The sequence below is a fragment of the Vipera ursinii genome, assembly GCF_947247035.1.
Source record: "Vipera ursinii genome assembly, chromosome: 1".
NCBI classification, from domain to species: Eukaryota; Metazoa; Chordata; class Lepidosauria; order Squamata; family Viperidae; genus Vipera; species Vipera ursinii.
In genome coordinates, this window is record NC_139512.1 from 225774458 (window position 1) to 225792266 (window position 17809).

The following is a 17809-nucleotide window of genomic DNA, read 5'->3' on the forward strand; positions in this document are numbered from 1 at the left end:
GAAGATAGGTGGGCTGATACACAGCTGTGAGACCATAATTATTTTTCAGCCTTGAGCCATGTGCTTAATAATTGCTGCTTTGCCCTAACATTCCACCTTCCTCATTAACCCATCCAAATTTACATAGGCCCCTGCTAAGAAATCTACAGCAAAACAAAGTAGGAAATCCAATCAGAAGACTAATGGCAGCATCCCAGAAGTCTGAAATCAATACCGCCTACATTCTGTTTATAATAATTAATTAAACAATGCCTTGTTGCTAAATATTGAAGACAGGGTTTGGGTTACTGAATTCAATAATAATGACAAGAAAAAGAACAACAAATCATCTCATATTTGCATGGTGATCTTGCTTTATTCTATACATAACAACAAGCTGTGAGATAGAGGTTGGGCTGAGAGAGAATTGCTGGACCAAAGTCATCTAGTGGGTTTTTGTGGATAAAAAACTCAGGCCATCTGTTAAACACTACATGGCACCAACTTTGCCCATGAAGAGACTCTGAAACATTATCACTACAAAATCTATTTTCACAAAAAGCAACCAAGAAGTATGTAAGGATAATACAAGTTCACCTACTTGAAAACTGGATAGAAAAGCCAGATTTGCTGATAAAGAAGTCACTGTCAAATTGTAAGGTCAGCGAATTGAAAGTGCTGTAAATGTCCTCAGGAAGAGCTGAACCACTCCACTCTTTCAGCAAAATGCTGCTTTCAATGGGACCATCCCAGACTTTGAGGATGTCATGACCCACCTCAGTATCAAAAACAATAAAATGCAGACTGGAAATGAAAAAGGAACATGCAATATAAGTTAGCCTAATAATCACAGATTGGGTTATTTGCTAAAATTGAATCTGGCGGTCTTAGAATTACTTCTTTTAGGCATCATATAATACTACGGTTAAATATGTAGTCTGTTATATGTCAGAATGTGGACATTGGAACATGATGCTGATATCCATAAACCTGCAACAAATCAGGACACAGACTACCTTAATAAAAAAAGTCCACCAGATCCATACTGCATAATTCACTGTTTAAAAAGTGATTATAGGTTGTTGGTTTGTTTTTTTTAAGACATCTGCTGTAAAATTTCCAGGGGGTTATGCTTTTATTGAAATAGTCACAGTTGCTGGCTGTAAAGTAGTAACATTTTAGAATTAAAGATACAAATTAAACATAATATAATTAAATAATTGAATTAACTAAATAAATATTTCACATCATACTAGCTAAACGTTAACAACATTAACTTTCTAGTAATTTCCAATAGGTATCTTTTATGTTTATTTCTCAGAATTTACATCCAAAATGCTTTCTGTGCTTTTCTGTCTCTCCTTCAGCTGAAATATGCACACTTTCCTTGCTGTGGAAATGTACTTTCTAATGATTGTAATGTATTGCATAAGTAACCATAACAAGATTATTATGTTAGTCAGCTCTGATACTGCTTTTTACTTCTAGTGATGCCATTAAAATTAGATTCAGTATTCATGTATCCCCTCCTCTCTTTTCTTCCTTTGCAGTTTAAAATCAAAACAAAAAGAAAGGTCAGACTCTGGAAGAATATAGTTGCTTAACTATATAGCTTAATCTTATGAATTTCTCTGTTGATACAATGATTTGAAGCACAATCCTAAATTAATTGATTGAATCTGAATTCTATAACTTATTATTTATATTTTATATTATCTTTTGTATAGGACCTCAAGGTGCCTCTGTCTTGCTCCCTCATCCTGTTTCTCCCAAAAACAATAATCCTATAAGATGGCAATATTGGAATTCAACATTATGGAAGCACAAGCAATAGAATACAGTCAAACTAGAGTATTGGACTTTAAGAGAGCTAATTTCAATAAACTTAGAAAGAGCTTGGGAAGGATTCCATGGATGAGAATCTTCAAGGGGAAAACAACTCAAGAAGCTTGGGAAATTTTGAAAAGTGAGATAATAAAAGCCCAGTCTAGCACAATACCAACAAAGAGGAAAAATAACAGCTCTCAAAGGAAACCAGCATGGCTGCATAAAGAACTCTGATAAATTGAAAGATAAAAAGGACAAGTATAGAAAGTGGAAAGAGGGGCACATAACTAAATCAGAATATCAGCAAATAGACTGAGCCTGCAAAGATGAAGTGAGGAAAGCTAAGGCTCAAAATGAACTAAGGCTTGCGACCAAAGTCAAAAATAACAAAAAAGCTTCTTTCAACATGTAAAAAACAACAAACAAGTGAAGGAAATGATTGGTCCATTAGTGGGTGAAAGTGGCAAGAAGGTGACAAACAACAGGGAGAAAGCAGAACTATTTAACTATTTAACTTGCAGCTATCTTTAGACAAAGGGGAAAAAACAGACCAACCTATCAAAAATAGTGCCATAAAAAACACAATAGAAACACATTAAGATAGGCAAGAAAATGGTAAGTGAGCACCTGTCCAACCTAGACAAGTTCAAATCACCAGGACCAGATGGATTACACCCCAAGGTTCTCAAGGAACTGTCAGATGTGATCTCAGAACCGCTGAACTATATTTTTCAAAGATCCTGGAGCACTGGGGAACTACCAGAGGACTGGAAAAGAGCTGGTGTAGTTCCCATCTTCAAAAAAGGGGAAAAAATGGATCCAGGAAATTACAGACCTATCAGCCTGACCTCAATACCTGGGAAGATTCTGGAAAAGATAATCAAAAAATGAATCAGCGAGCACTTAGAGGCAAACAAAGTCATTACTAAAATCCAACATGGGTTTGTCAAAAAGAGATCATGCCAGACAAATCTTATTGCATTCTTTGACCAAGTGACAAAATTAGTGGATCAGAGGAATGCTGTGGATATAATTTACTTGGACTTCAGTAAGGCATTTGATAAAGTAGATCACAACCTTCTACTTGATAAGATAGAGCCTTGGTGGAGCAGTGGGCTAATGCCTCCTTAAGTAACACCAGCTGCCTGCAATTAGTGCAGGTTCGCACCCCACCAGGCTCAAGGTTGACTCAGCCTTCCATCCTTCTGAGGTAGGTAAAATGAGGACCCAGATTGTTGGGGGCAATAAGCTGACTTTGTAATAATGCCTCTTGCGGTGTGTGTGAAAGCCCTAATAAGCAGGCATATACATAGAATGAAGGCTACTGCTAAGCTTGTAAGCCGCCCTGAGTCTTCGGAGAAGGGCGGGATATAAATGGAATTAAAATAAATAAATAAATAAATAGAAAAATGCGGGTTAGATAGCATCACCACCATATGGATTCATAGCTGGCTGACCGGCCGTACTCAGCATGTGGTCCTCAATGGAACTGCATCTACATGGAGGGAAGTGTGTAGTGGGGTGCCCCAGAGCTCTGTTCTGGGCCCAGTGCTCTTCAACATCTTCATCAACAATTTGGATGAAGGGATAGATGGGGAACTCATCAAATATGCAGATGACACAAAGCTGGCAGGAATAGCCAACATTCCAGAAGACAGGCTTAAGATACAGGAGGATCTGGACAGACTTGAACACTGGGCGCTATCTAACAAAATGAAATTCAATGGTGAAAAAAGTAAGATTCTACATTTAGGCAGGAAAAACCAAATGTACAGATATAGTATAGGGGGTACCTTGCTCAATAGTAGTAACTATGAGAGGGATCCTAGTGGACAATCAGTTAAATATGAGCCAGCAATGTGCTGCAGCTGCCAAAACAGCCAACACAGTGCTAGGCTGCATTAACAGAGGGATAGAATCAAGATCACGTGAAGTATTAATACCAATTTACAATGCCTTGGTAAGGCCACACTTGGAATACTGCATCCAGTTTTGGTCACCACAATGTAAAAAAAAGATGTTGAGACTCTGGAAAGAGTACAGAGAAGAGCAACAAAGATGATTAGAGGTCTGGAGGCTAAAACATATAAGGAACAGCTGCTGGAATTGGGTATGTCTAGTTTAATGAAGAGAAGGACAAGGGGTGACATGACAGCAGTGTTCCAATATCTCAGGGGCTGCCACAAAGAAGAGCTATTCTCCAAAGCGCACAAAGGCAGGACAAGAAGCAACGGATGGAAACTAATCAAGGAGAGAAGCAACCTAGAACAAAGGAGAAACTTCCTGACAATTAGAACAATTAACCAGTGGAACAACCTGCCTCCAGAGGCTGTGAATGCTCCAATACTGGAAGTTTTTAAGAAGAGACTGGACAGCCATTTGTCTGAAATGGTATAGGGTTTCCTGCCTGAGCAGGGGGTTGGACTAGATGATCTCCAAGATCCCTTCCAATTTTACTATTATGATCATGATTATGATTATGGGTTTGTCTAAGGAGAAAAAGATTGTTCCACGTGTCAGCTCATCTCATTCAGCTCCATAACCAGGATACCACATTGGTTCTATCTAGAACTGTTTACATCAATTATCTTCCCTTAGTTTCATTAAGATTTACCAGTATCAATCCATGATTTAGGAAATGTACATCACTTATTTTGCTCTATGCATAAAACTACATAATAATTGTTAATATGTTTTAATTTGTTGAAAAAATGCATACCTAATTGTTCTCCCAGGGTCTGCTTCTATAATCCAAGTGCAGTGCAGATTGTTGTCATATGGAGCTGGATAACCTGGAGAAAGGATACGACCAGAAGTAGCAGCATGAATTCGTCCACCACATTCGGCTGAAAATAAAGGAAATAATACTTTTTTTTAAGGGAACAGATTCAGATTTTATCTTGTAAAGTATTTGATATTGTAATTATGTATCATAATTGATTTAACAGTCTCCATATCTTCTCCCATAATCCTGTGACTATGAAACGAGAATATGTGTAAAACATAAAAGTCTGTCTCAGTGTGAACTTGATTCTTGTTTGTTCTGAAAAGCGTTCTGTCCTTGTCTTCTTTAAGGATGTTTTGTGAACTTCACAGCCTAGCTAATAGTCCTGGAATTATCCTATGGTTCCTTCATCCAAGTATTAGACAAGTCTTATCTGGCTTAGCTTCCAAGTTCTGGCAAGTTATTCTAGATGCTGAATTCACTGCAAAATTCAACCTATTACAAAATTACATGACAAGATTTTCATAGAAGGAAGGAATTTGCCACTTTCTGCTAGGCTAATAATGCGAGCTCTTCCTGTAAGAAAGCAATAATACAAGAACTTGCTGTGAGGAAGAATTTTTTTTAATCATAAAAGGTGCCACAAGAATGTTTGCAAAGTTCTATCTACTTGCCACTTTTGATTCTTACAGCAATACCACTAATTTCTGATTTCTTCTCGTTACACTCTAAACTCTCAAGCTTGTCAAATCACCAACTTAGAAAGAAAATTTGTTGTGGTTTTCTGGGACTTTTGGAATAGAACAGATTAATATTTGGATGGAAGACCTGGAAGAAATATCAGAACTATAGCCTAGATGAGAAATTCAACAATAACAACAACTAATCAAAACTTCTCAGAAAAAGGCAATAGCAAAAGAATTCCATATTGTTGCCAATAAAACTAGCACATTCAGCATATTACCCTAAGAAAAGATCTTGAGGAAGGACACTATTTTTTTTTTCTCTCAAAGGATAATTACTTGACATTATGTGGGTTTGGTAACTGAAGTCATTCTGACACTGTTGCTCATTGTGGGACTGGAAGCTCTGGAGTGCGAGTGGGAGCTCCTGGAATTTCTTGATATGATAAAAATAGAAAATATGGACTAAGGGTAATCCATAACATCCAAGTTAAGTACAGGTGGTACTCTGCAGACATGAAGAAACTAACTCATACAGGAGAACAAACTTCTAAATCAAACACAATAGATGACAAATAAAAATTCAATTTTGTATTGTTAATTTAATTTAATTTAATTTAATAATATTTATATACCGCCCTTCTCCCTGAGGACTCAGGGCGGTTCACAGGGCAGAATAAGATACTACATACAAACATTAAAACAAGATTAAATAATTGCCCATATTAAAACAGTTGGAATAAAATTCTAAAACAACAATTTAAAATTGAAACAAAAAATTAAAAAACCCCACCAATCCCCATCAGGCTAGGCCGGCTTGTACAAACAGAAACGTCTTGAGGTCGCGGCGAAAGGAGCGAAGATCGGGCGCCATCCGGAGCTCTACCGGTAGCTGGTTCCACAGCTCCGGAGCGCCCACAGAGAAGGATCTCCCCCTGGGGGCCACCAATCGACATTCCCTGATCGGTGGCACCCTGAGGAGGCCCTCTCTGTGGGAACGCACAGGGCGCAGGGAGCTTGATGCCGGCAGCAGATGTTCCCTAAGGTACTCCGGCCCCATGCCATGAAGGGCTTTAAACACTGTTACCAGTACCTTGAATCTCACCCGGAAGACAACTGGCAACCAATGCAGCTCACGGAGCAGCGGTGTAACGTGGGAGTATCGGGAGACTCCCAACACAACTCTCGCGGCTGCATTCTGTACCAGTTGGAGCTTCCGGGTGGTCCTCAAGGGCAGCCCCATGTAGAGAGCGTTGCAGTAGTCCAGACGAGAGGACACGAGCGCATGAGTGACCGTGCACAAATCATCCCGGCTAAGATAGGGCCGCAACTGGCGCACCAGGCGAACCTGGGCGAAGGCCCCCCTAGTCACAGCTCCTATATGGTCTTCCAAAGTGAGCCGTGAATCTAGGAGGACTCCCAAGTTGCGAGCCCTATCTACGGGGGGTAATAATTCACCCCCCATAGCCAGAGGTGGAACATCCGAATAAACCCGGGATGAAGGTATGCACAGCCATTCAGTCTTGTCGGGGTTGAGTTGGAGTCTGTTCCTCCCCATCCAGACCCGAACCGCCTCCAGGCACCGGGACATCACGTTGAGGGCATCACTGGGGTGGTTTGGGGTCGAAAGGAAAAGTTGGGTATCATCAGCGTACTGATGATACCCAACTCCAAAGCCACGAATGATCTCACCCAGCGGTTTCATGTAGATGTTGAACAGGAGAGGCGAGAGGACCGACCCCTGAGGAACTCCACAAATGAGAGACCTCGCGGTCGACCTCTGCCCTCCTGCCAACACCGACTGCGAACGTCCCCGGAGATAGGAGGAGAACCACTGTAAAACTGTGCCTCCCACTCCCAATCCCCTGAGACGCCGCAGCAAGATACCATGGTCGATGGTATCGAAAGCCGCCGAGAGGTCTAATAGGACTAGAACAGAGGAATATCCCCTGTCCCGAGCCCTCCAGAGATCATTCACCAGCGCGACCAATGCCGTCTCCGTGCTGTGCCCGGGCCTGAAACCCGATTGGTACGGGTCTAGATAATCCGCTTCATCCAGGACCAGAGGGAGCTGATGCGCCACCACACTCTCAACAACCTTCGCAAGGAAGCGAAGGTTGGAGACAGGACGAAAGTTGTTTAATACAGCTGGGTCCAAGGCAGGCTTCTTGAGGAGAGGCCTTACCACCGCCTCTTTCAAGACGGCGGGGAAGCTACCCTCACTCAAAGAAGCCGATATAACTGCCTGGAACCAGCTGCGTGTCCTCTCCCGGGCTGCATAAACCAGCCAGGAAGGGCACGGGTCCAATAAACACGTGGTGGTGCTCAGTCTCCCCATGATCCTGTCCACTTCCTCCGGAGTCACAGAATCAAACTCCTCCCAGGTGATATCGACAAGATCGCCAGTGTCCTGATCGTCAGACTCTGCCCAGTCAGAGTCCAGACCGGTCCGAATCCGAGCGATTTTGTCCAACAGATGTTGGTTAAACTCCTCAGCACGACCCTGCAAGGGATCCTCTCTCACCTCCTGATTTAGGAGGGAGCGAGTCACCCTAAACAGGGCGGCTGGGCGATTATCTGCGGACGCGATAAGGGTGGCGAAGTGGTTAGACCTCGCCTCCCTTATCGCAGCGAGATAAGACCTAATATAGGTTCTTAGTCGCAATCGGTCGGATTCGGATCGGCTGGACCTCCAACCGCTCTCTAGGCCCCGTCTCCGACGCTTCATCTCCCGAAGCTCCGCAGAGAACCATGGAGCTCGACGGGATCTGCACCGGGTCAGGGGCCGCAGGGGTACAACTTGGTCAAGAGCCTCAGTGGCCGTCCTTTCCCAGGCTTCCACTAAGGCATCTGCCGAGCTGTGAGCAAGGGAGGCAGGTGGGGACCCCAGCGCTGCCTGGAACCTCTGGGGATCCATTAAGCGTCTGGGGCGGTACCATTTAATTGGTTCCAAACACCCACGGCGGGGGGTGGCAAAACGGAAGACCAGCCGCAGGAGATGATGATCGGTCCATGACAGGGGCATAATAATTGGAGAGCCCCCACCAAGATCATCTAACCACCGTCCAGATAAGAAAACTAGGTCAAGGGTGTGGCCTCCCTCATGAGTCGGTCCCGAAATTACTTGCGTCAGGTCCATGGCCGTCATGGAAGCCATGAACTCCCGAGCCAACTCAGATGAACCTCCCAGCGATGGTAGATTGAAGTCCCCCAAAACTATAAGTTTCGGGAACTCAACCACCAGCCCAGAGAGGACATCGAGCAGCTCAGGCAGGGCTGCTGCTGCGTGACTAGGCGAAAGGTACACCAGCAGCAGGCCCAACTGCGCACCAGGGCCGCATCTCAGAAAGAGAGACTCACACCCGACTATCTGAGGAACAGTGGCCTCCCGCGGACACAAGGTCTCCCTCATAACAACAGCCACACCCCCACCCCTACCCTGAGCCCGAGGCCGGTGCAGCACCCGGAAACCTGGTGGGCAAAGGTCAACCAGAGGAATCCCGCCCTCTGGGCCCAACCAAGTCTCCGTGATGCAAGCCAGGTCCGCCTGCTCACCCTCAACCAGATCACGAACGAGAGGAGCCTTATTAGAGACAGACCTGGCGTTCAAATACACCAGCCGGAGCTCAGGGGGCTGCACACCCTCACTCCCGGGCCCTTGGGGTAGAGCCAGAGGGTCGGAGTGCCCCACCGCTTGTAAGCAGCGGAGAGGCCTTCCCTGAGATCGATACGGCCCTCTGCTCCTACATCTGCTGCCATTCCCTGATGTCGTGGGAATAGGTAGCCCCACGACCAGCCCTGGAGCCCCGGAGGTGACCGACCCCCGCTCCTCCCCCCTGCGATCTCCATCGGCCCTAGCCAGAACAGCGGTGGTTGGATAGCCCCCCTTATCCAAACAACCAAAAGAACCCTCCCGCCTCCCTAACCCCCTAAAAAATTTTGAAAGAAAAATAATCAGGGGCCTCTTATTAGGTCTACGTCGAAGGCCCCAACCCGTGCCCAGCCAACTCTCAGGGTCCCAATAAATGGGCCCTTCCTCGAGGTTATGATCGGCTGGCAAGGCGGGTCGCACCCAGGAGGGGGGAGCACCCCTGAGGGCGCACAAGTCCGTGGAAGAATATTTAAAGGAAGGCATAAATAGCAGTCCGGATCGCAGGCAGTCCATAGATAATAGTCCATGAGGAGGATCTATTCGGAAAGGGAGTCCCAGGCCTCCGTCCAGCCGCTGCCACTCAGCTGGATAAACCCCCCGGGCAGGCCTGCCACCGTCCTCTCACTACGGCCACAGAGCCAATTCTCGAGGGGATGGAAGTCTGGAGCAACCACACTGGGTATGGCCTGCCCCATAGAGCTCTCACCTCTAGGGGCAGCAGTTGTAAATTCGGCCATCCTCTCACAATGGCAATACCCAGAGTTCTCTGTCCTTTGGGGTGTAAGGGCAATGCGCAATTGATTGTGAAAACAGAACAAGCCATCATAGTCAATTCTAATAACAGCCAAGTCCCCCGTTGTCCCGTCATTCCTAGAGATTGTAACTGACCACCAGTCCATAGGCCCTCAGTTCCATAATTATTAGGGCCTTCCAGACTGTGGTCAACAAAGATTGGCTCCCCCAGGTCCATTAAATTCCCCACCGGTCTTCCAAAATCCTTCGAAATGATCCAAGTCCACAAGGCTTCACTGGGCTCCACCGGAATCCACCGGCTAGCCCAGGAACCTTCAGGGCCATCAGAAACAATGGGGGTGCCAACCCATCTGGGATATGCAGAACCAACCGGGGGGCCGGCAAACCGGCCATAACGCCATCGCTGAATCACCGAAGCCGCTGCCGCTGGGCCGCTATGGACACTGCCGCCGCCATCATCGCAGCCACCGTAACGCCGCCAAGGCCGCAGACAATCCGGGGAGTGCCACCGCCACCGCCGATGAAAAAACGGGCCAAAAAGGCCCAGGCGGCAGCAGGACAAACGGTTCGATAAATGCAGGCCAGACCACAATAGTCGATGGTAAAGTGGCCCGAAAACGGCCCGGGAACAGGCCGGGAACAACGCCACCGCCGCCGCCATCGCCGTCGCCATTAGGATGACCCAAAGCGTCGTCGTCGATGCAGGCAAAAAGTAGGCAGAAAGCAGAGGCAGGCCGGTCGAAAAGAAAACAATAGAAAAGGCGGGCCAAACAGCTCGTAACTCATAAACAGCTCCGTCGCCGCCGCCGTAGCACCGCCGCCGCCAGCCGCCGGGAACTCCAAACGCCGCCGCCGAAGAAGCCAAGACCGCCCGACATAGCCGGAAACTCCCGACAACCAGCTGAGCAGCCGAACAGCTGAGCAGATAGCAAGCCGGCAGCCCAGCGAAATGCCGGTCAAACTGATAAAATCTAACCAATGGCAAATTCATCACTGTCACCCTTCCCCCAACCCAGGGCATAAAGAAAAAAGCCCTGAGGGGCTCCTAGGACGCCTATCTTCTCGGACCTGCAGAGCTCAACCTCACACGGCCGCCCGCACGTCCGCCATCTTGGAAATAAGTTGTAAAAACATGGTTCAAACCTATGAAAGCCACATACAGGTAGCCCTCAGTTAACAATGTTAATTAGGACCACTAAGCAAAGAAGTTGTAAAACACATCATGTGACTGCATTGCTTAGTTGTGGCAATCCCAGCAGTTCCCATTGCCATCATTAAGCAAGTTTATTGGGCAATTAAGTGAGGATCGCCTCACAACTTTTTGCTGGCTTCCATTCAGTGGGGAAATCAGAAGTAAGTTGCATCTGTCAAACAACTTGTGAGCAGGCTGGCAGGCAGGTAGGCACGTAGCTGTTACTGGATGATAGAGGATGAGCAAAAGCATGTGAGTGTTTAGCATAGTGCAAGCAAAGGGAGACTTGGTGTGGTATTTGTAGAGCAGGGGAGGGCATACAAGAGTGTGTGATGGCCTGGTATGGTGTGGCATGAGTGAGGCAAGTCTTGGGTGGCTACTGTGGGGCAAGGGAGGGAGCACGAAGGTGTGTAATGAGCTGGTATGGCATGGCAAAAGTAGAACTAGGCTTGAGGTAGCTGCTACCAGGTGTAGGAGACTGAGCTATTTGTGACTTTTCTTGCTGGCTTGCCCTTTAACTCAACTCGAATACTATGAGTTGTGGGGGGGCACGAAGGGAGGCTCAGCCGATTTCATTGTATACATGTACTTTGATAATAAAGGTTCATTCATAGGAAAATAATAAGAAAAAAAGGTAAGAATTGTTTTAAAGATAAAGAATTGTGATATTTAACATAACCACAGAAAAAATAACACAAAGATAAGTTAGAGGAAGACAGATAGACTACAGTGAAAACTTTTACAAAAAATATCATAAAATGGATGTCCTGGAGAAAAGATGTTGAGATTCTAGAAAGAATACAGAGAAGAGCAACAAAGATGATCAGGGGACCAGAGGCTAAAACATATAACAGATGGTTGCTAGAATTGGGTATGTCTAGTAAGGGGTTGCCACAAAGAAGAGGGAGTCAACTTATTCTCCAAAGCACCTGAAGGCAGGACAAGAAGCAACGGATGGAAACTAATCAAAGAGTGAAGCAACCTAGAACTAAAGAAAAATGTTCTGACAGTTAGAACAATTAATGAGTGGGACAAGTTGCCTCCAGAAGCTGTGAATGCTCCAACACTGGAAGTTTTTAAGAAGAGACTGGACAGCCATTTGTCTGAAATGGGGTTTCCTGCCTGAGCAGAGGGTTGGACTAGATGACCATCAAGGTCCCTTCCAACATTATTATTATTATTATTATTATTATTATTATTATTATTATTATTATTATTATTATTATTATATCAATTCTGTGGTCATTAAGAATTGACACCATCTTAATGGCACATAATTAATCAATTGACTATAAAATAAAAGATACATTTGTGGAAAGAAAATATTTTGAGGAACTCATTCCACTGGGGAGTGAGATACAAAGGTACAACAACTAATATGTTAGAAAGAACTTGCTACAGATGAAATACCCATGAAACTATTTAAAACTATATAAGAGATGGCAAAATGCTAACAACTCTATGTCAAGAAATATGCCTAAAGTATGTGAATATTAGAAAGGACTGGTATGTCTATGGAGATTCTCAGTCATCCAGGTCACGGTTGTCCCAATGGTGGTTTTTCAAGAAGCAACTGGACTTTCTTGTTTTTCTTTAAAGATGTTTCACTTCTCATCCAAGAAGCTTCTTCAGTTCTTCTTCTGAATTTTGCTTAAGCTCGTACAAAGAAGAATAGAGCCATACATGAACAGGCAGGTTCAGAAAAGGAAGGATATCATAAAACTAAATAATTTGTTGTTGTTAGTTGCGAAGTCGTGTCCGACCCATCGCGACCCTATGGACAACGTTCCTCCAGGCCTTCCTGTCCTCTACCATCTTCTGGACTCCATTTAAGCTCACGCCTACTGCTTCAGTGACTCCATCCAGCCACCTCATTCTCTGTCGTCCCCTTCTTCTAGTGCCCTCAATCTTTTCCAGCATTAGGCTCTTCTCCAGTGAGTCCTTCCTTCTCATTAGGTGGCCAAAGTATTTGAGTTTTAGCTTCAGGATCTGGCCTTCTAAAGAGCAGTCAGGGTTGATCTCCTCTAGGACTGACCGGTTTGATCGCCTTGCAGTCCAAGGGACTCACAGGAGTCTTCTCCAGCACCAGAGTTCAAAGGCTTCAATTCTTTGGCGCTCAGCCTTTCTTATGGTCCAACTTTCACTGCCATACATTGCAACTGAATAATAGCATAGCAAAGCATGCTTTTTTTTCTTTCCATTTAATCATTTCCATTTCTTTAAGACTGCCTGGACAAATCTCTGCAGTTTTCTTCACAAGATTTTTCAGAAATGGTTTGCCATTGTTTCCTTCCTAAGGCTGAGAGAAAGCTACTGGCTCAAGGTCATCCAGCTGGCTTCCTGCCTAAGGCATGACTAAAATCATAATTTCTCAGTTTTTAATCTGAGGCCTTGATCACTACGCCAAACTGGCTTTCAACATGAGGTTTACCTTCACTTAATTTACGAGAGCAAGCCATTCTATTGTGTAGATTATCCCAGAATATGGAATATATTAACAGTCATGCCTATATATTTCATAATTCTTCTGAAGAATGTTTACAATGAACAATTTGGAATAGTGTTTCCCAGCAGGAAAAGGATAAGTATTTGTATTTTGTCTAAATCTGTTTCAATTATATAACAATTATATGAAAACAAATGTATGATTCAAGTGATAATAGCTGAAATTAAAATAGAAGGCTAAACCACAACAATTTTAGATTCAGTCAGCACCACTTTGTAGGACAAAAATAAGAATCATTCATTATTAAAGTAAAATTAATTATTTAAAAAAATCTGGCTAGTAAAAACCAACAAGGTAAAAGTATTAATAGACATAAACTATAGCTCTTGGCAAGAAATGAGGATCCTATTATTTTGAATTGAATACTAAAGTTGGACAGATTAATCCTAAAGAAGAAAATAATAATGATCTTCAACAGCCTTATGAATGGTAAGATTATTTCCATGACAATAAAGATCAGAATAGTTTAAGACAATGGATATTTTTCATGATAATGTATGGGTGGGAAGGGCTGATACTGAAAAAGATCGAAAAAAGATAAATGCCTTCAAATATGGATTTGGAGTTAAGTTATTAAGAGTACCATAGACTGGAAGAAGCACTGGTAATTCATCCTGGATCGAATAAAGATTCACTGCTCCCTTGAGGTGATAATCAGACAGCAGAAACTCACACACTTAGATCTGTGATGAGAATGAATAATGAACTAGAAAAAAATGACTATGCTTGGCAAGATTGAGGAAAGAAGAAGTAAGGGAAGGCAATTGATAAATGAGATGGATGGGATCAAACAAATTACAGGACTGTCCTTGGAAGAGCTACAAGTTGTTAAAGGAGACAAGACAAAATGGTGAGAAATTGTCCATGTAGTTACCAGGATGATTCTGACTTGACAGCATCTAATCAAACTTAAACTTTCTCACTAAGCTTCACTTGCAGACCCCTCTTTACTCTTCCTATTTGCTAGTCATGTTTATTTATTATACTTTAGGAGCATGCGTATGAAAATAGTGCTTAAAATGTAGTTATAGATTTCAGTCAAATTAATGCCTTTAAAAGCAATTAACAATGACTACAAAATAAAGCCTGGGGTCTTCCTTAATCCAGAGCTGATATTGAATAGCCACATAATAACAGTGGCAAGGAAAGCTTTTAATCAGATTTGGCTAATTAGTTAATTACATTCCTATCTGGAAGAAAGGAACCTGGATTTGTTGAAATATACCTTGGCAACCACATTCTAAAAAAAATGTACCGTAATTGGTCCAAAATGCTGCAGCATGATTGGCAAGTTGCACCTTATAATCGTTATGTTGTGATATCCACCATGGTAGCCAATTGTTTTCCAAGCCCAATTCAAGGTACTCCAGGTACTCAATTTGATATATACAGTCTACATCAATTTGTTATATATAGTCTACATCTTCTGTAGATCCTGCCATGAATCTATCAAACATGAAATTGATTCTGGATAAGGTCCTTATTGTAAAATAAATTGCTATTAGAGCTGATACTGGCCCTCTCCTTATTAGTTTAAGAGACGGTTTAAAATTTACATTTCTAATGTAATCTGACTACAGACTCTGACTACACATGTATTTTTCTTCTCCAGTTCCCTACCTCATCTCCTCTCAACTCCAGGCCAGCTGCTTCTATGTACAAGAATGAATGGAGGGAGAGACAGAGACAGAGAGACAGAGAAAAGAGAGACAGAGAGAACATATCTCCTGTACCATTGGAGCTTGGTTTTCTTGCAGTTATTTTATTACCCAACTAGGTAACATCTTCAATGCTAGAAAGGAATGGATTTGGCCCTCTAGCAATGAAGAAGTTATTTAGTCAGGTAATGAAACATCTGCAAGCAAAGAACCAAAGTCAGAGAGCACCAAGGACTTCATTGTTCAACCCTTGGTGGAGCAGTGGGCTAATGCCTCCTTAAGTAACACCAGCTGCCTGCAATTAGTGCAGGTTCAAGTCCCACCAGGCTCAAGGTTGACTCAGCCTTCCATCCTTCCGAGGTAGCTAAAATGAGGACCCAGATTGTTGGGGGCAATTAAGCTGACTTTATAATAATGCCGCTTGGGGGTGTGTGAAAGCCCTAATAAGCAGGCATATACATAGAATGAAGGCTACTGCTAAGCACATAGATTTGTGCTTAGAGTGTAAGCCACCCTGAGTCTTCGGAGAAGGGCAGGATATAAATGGGATTAAAATAAAATAAATAAAATAAAAATAAACCCTGAGCTACATACCTCTATGTGTGGGTTTGTGTGGGTATGTGTGCGAGAGAAAATGAAAGAGAAAGAGAGAAAATTAGTGAAGTTGTTCCCACTGTAACAGCTCAGCTTGTTTTTGTCTTTTTTTTTATGGAGAAGTACGGTATGCACATTTCCAAGCAGCATTATTTTGCAGCCACTATCATTTTCATTTTTTTGAGAATGCATATGAATCAAAGCCATATTTTAAACAAAAAGAAGTCAGAATTTTACATTTTGCTTCTACACCAGCTTTTCATTTTTTTTTCAGTTTTTCAATTATAAGAATTAACTTAAAAAGAAGTGAAGTCCAATGGAGCAGAAGACTTGGAAAGCACCAAGGGAACTAATTGCAGGCAGACTGGTGAACCACAGGCATTAAGTTATAAATTCCTGCAATAAAGCAGCAAATGTGAAAACTCCATTTGTATTCCCACAAAAGGTAACCTGATTTATTTCTGAAAAATATGATGGACTTCAAAAATAATAGTTTCTTAATAGATCTGGAATCTTATAGGAATAGGAAACAGTATTTTTTTTGTTTTTGCTCTTCTATATTCAGCTATATACTCAGTCTACAAACAATGGTAAAAACAGTTTTGATCTTGCATATATCAAAACTATATATGAGATTCTACTCCCACAATCCTTGTGAAAGTATTTTCATCAAGTTTATGTCTCAAATCCAGAATGTGAGTAATTTGCACAAACATGTTTATGACTTTTATAACTTTTTTTCTTGCACTACTTGTTCTTACTGTAATGAGAATCTGACTGTTTTTCTGCTAATATGCAAACAATATTCATATAAATAAAATGGCATTGTTAAAGAATAAATTTATGATTCTTTGCAAAAAAAAAATCCTTCATATGACTAAAGGGAATCTGACAATCCAGAAGAACCCTGTTAGTTCCGAAGAACACTACTTTCATGCTGTGCTAACAAGTAACATAAAACAAAAATACTATACATTAGAATTAAACCTAATAAGTAATCAGACTGTCTTCTCCATGACATAATATTTACACTTATGAGAAAATGTCAGATCCAACATATGCTGCACCACTTGCAGAACCATATAATAGATAGGTTGGAAAGGAAGTTACAAATCATCAAATCTAACTTCCTATTCTACTGGTGGCAAACCTAAGGCACGCATGCCAGAGGGGGCACTCAGAGCCCTCTCTGTGGGCATGTGCACCTCACACTTTGGCTAAATTTTCACAGGAAAAAGCCATTTTGCAATCCCCTTCCTAGCTAAACCAAGCCTCTGGAGCAAGCATGCTGTTTTCAGCTTTCAATTATATCAAATCTGACACCAGAAACAGACTAACAGATGACCCGAGTGCTGCATATGTTGCTCTCAAACTTACGAAGTATGAGCCAAGGTTAGACAAATTATCAGCATGCATATAACAGCAAAAATCGCATTAATTGTTCAAAATGAACGGTTGCTGGAATTGGGTATGAATTGGGTATTATTATTATGCCAGATGCAAACTTTTACCTTTCAATAAAAAGTTCTTTATATCATTGAAAGCTTTTTTATTGTGTTTTTCTTTTAAGACCAAAGATTTTGATGTATCAGTTGTTTTTTTTTTCTAAACTAAAACCTCAGTATTCAGGTTAAATTGTCAAGTTGGCACTTTGCGATAAATAAGTGGATTTTGGGTTGCAGTTTGGGCACTCGGTCTCTAAAAAGTTTGTTATCACTGCCCTATTCCATGCAGCAATCCATGACTACACAATTCAGTCTGTCTTTAAACAGAGAAGAAATCTACTACCTCTCAAAGCAGTCTGTTCCATTAAGAAAGATTTACAGACGTTCAACCAAAATCCACTTATGTGTACTTTGAATACACACACACACACACACACACACACACACACACACACACACACAAACACACACACAGCTGAGCCTTCAGGAGTAACTCTAAACAATTCTACTCAATATTCTGCATCACAGTTTTCTGATACTTAAAGACAGAAATCCCATCTCCACAGTCTTCTCTTCTCTGGGCTAAACATATCCATAGCTTTCAACTGTTTCTCACAGAGTTTTCATCTTTGTTGATTTAGTTTCCCTGGTGAACCTAAACCTTTCAGCATAAGCTTTTTTAGCTTTTTTCCTGTAGATATTATGTTCTTACTGATACAATTCTCTGATGATTATATCCAACTTCTGCCTTCTTTACATATGATTTTTAACACTTAGCTCAATAAAAAAGTCACT

At 42.5% G+C, this 17809-nt stretch overlaps 1 protein-coding gene across 1 annotated transcript in view; it reads right to left on the minus strand.

Moving 5' to 3' along the window:
• The window catches only part of CSMD1 (CUB and Sushi multiple domains 1), a gene marked incomplete at its 5' end in the record, with an annotated part of 1146395 nt that overhangs the window by 174836 nt on the left and 953750 nt on the right, over nt 1–17809 (minus strand). Inside the window, 2 exons of the mRNA XM_083350006.1 lie at nt 581–783; nt 4526–4652. Coding sequence (XP_083206132.1) covers nt 581–783; nt 4526–4652 — 330 coding nt within the window. The remainder of the gene's footprint in view (nt 1–580; nt 784–4525; nt 4653–17809) is intronic.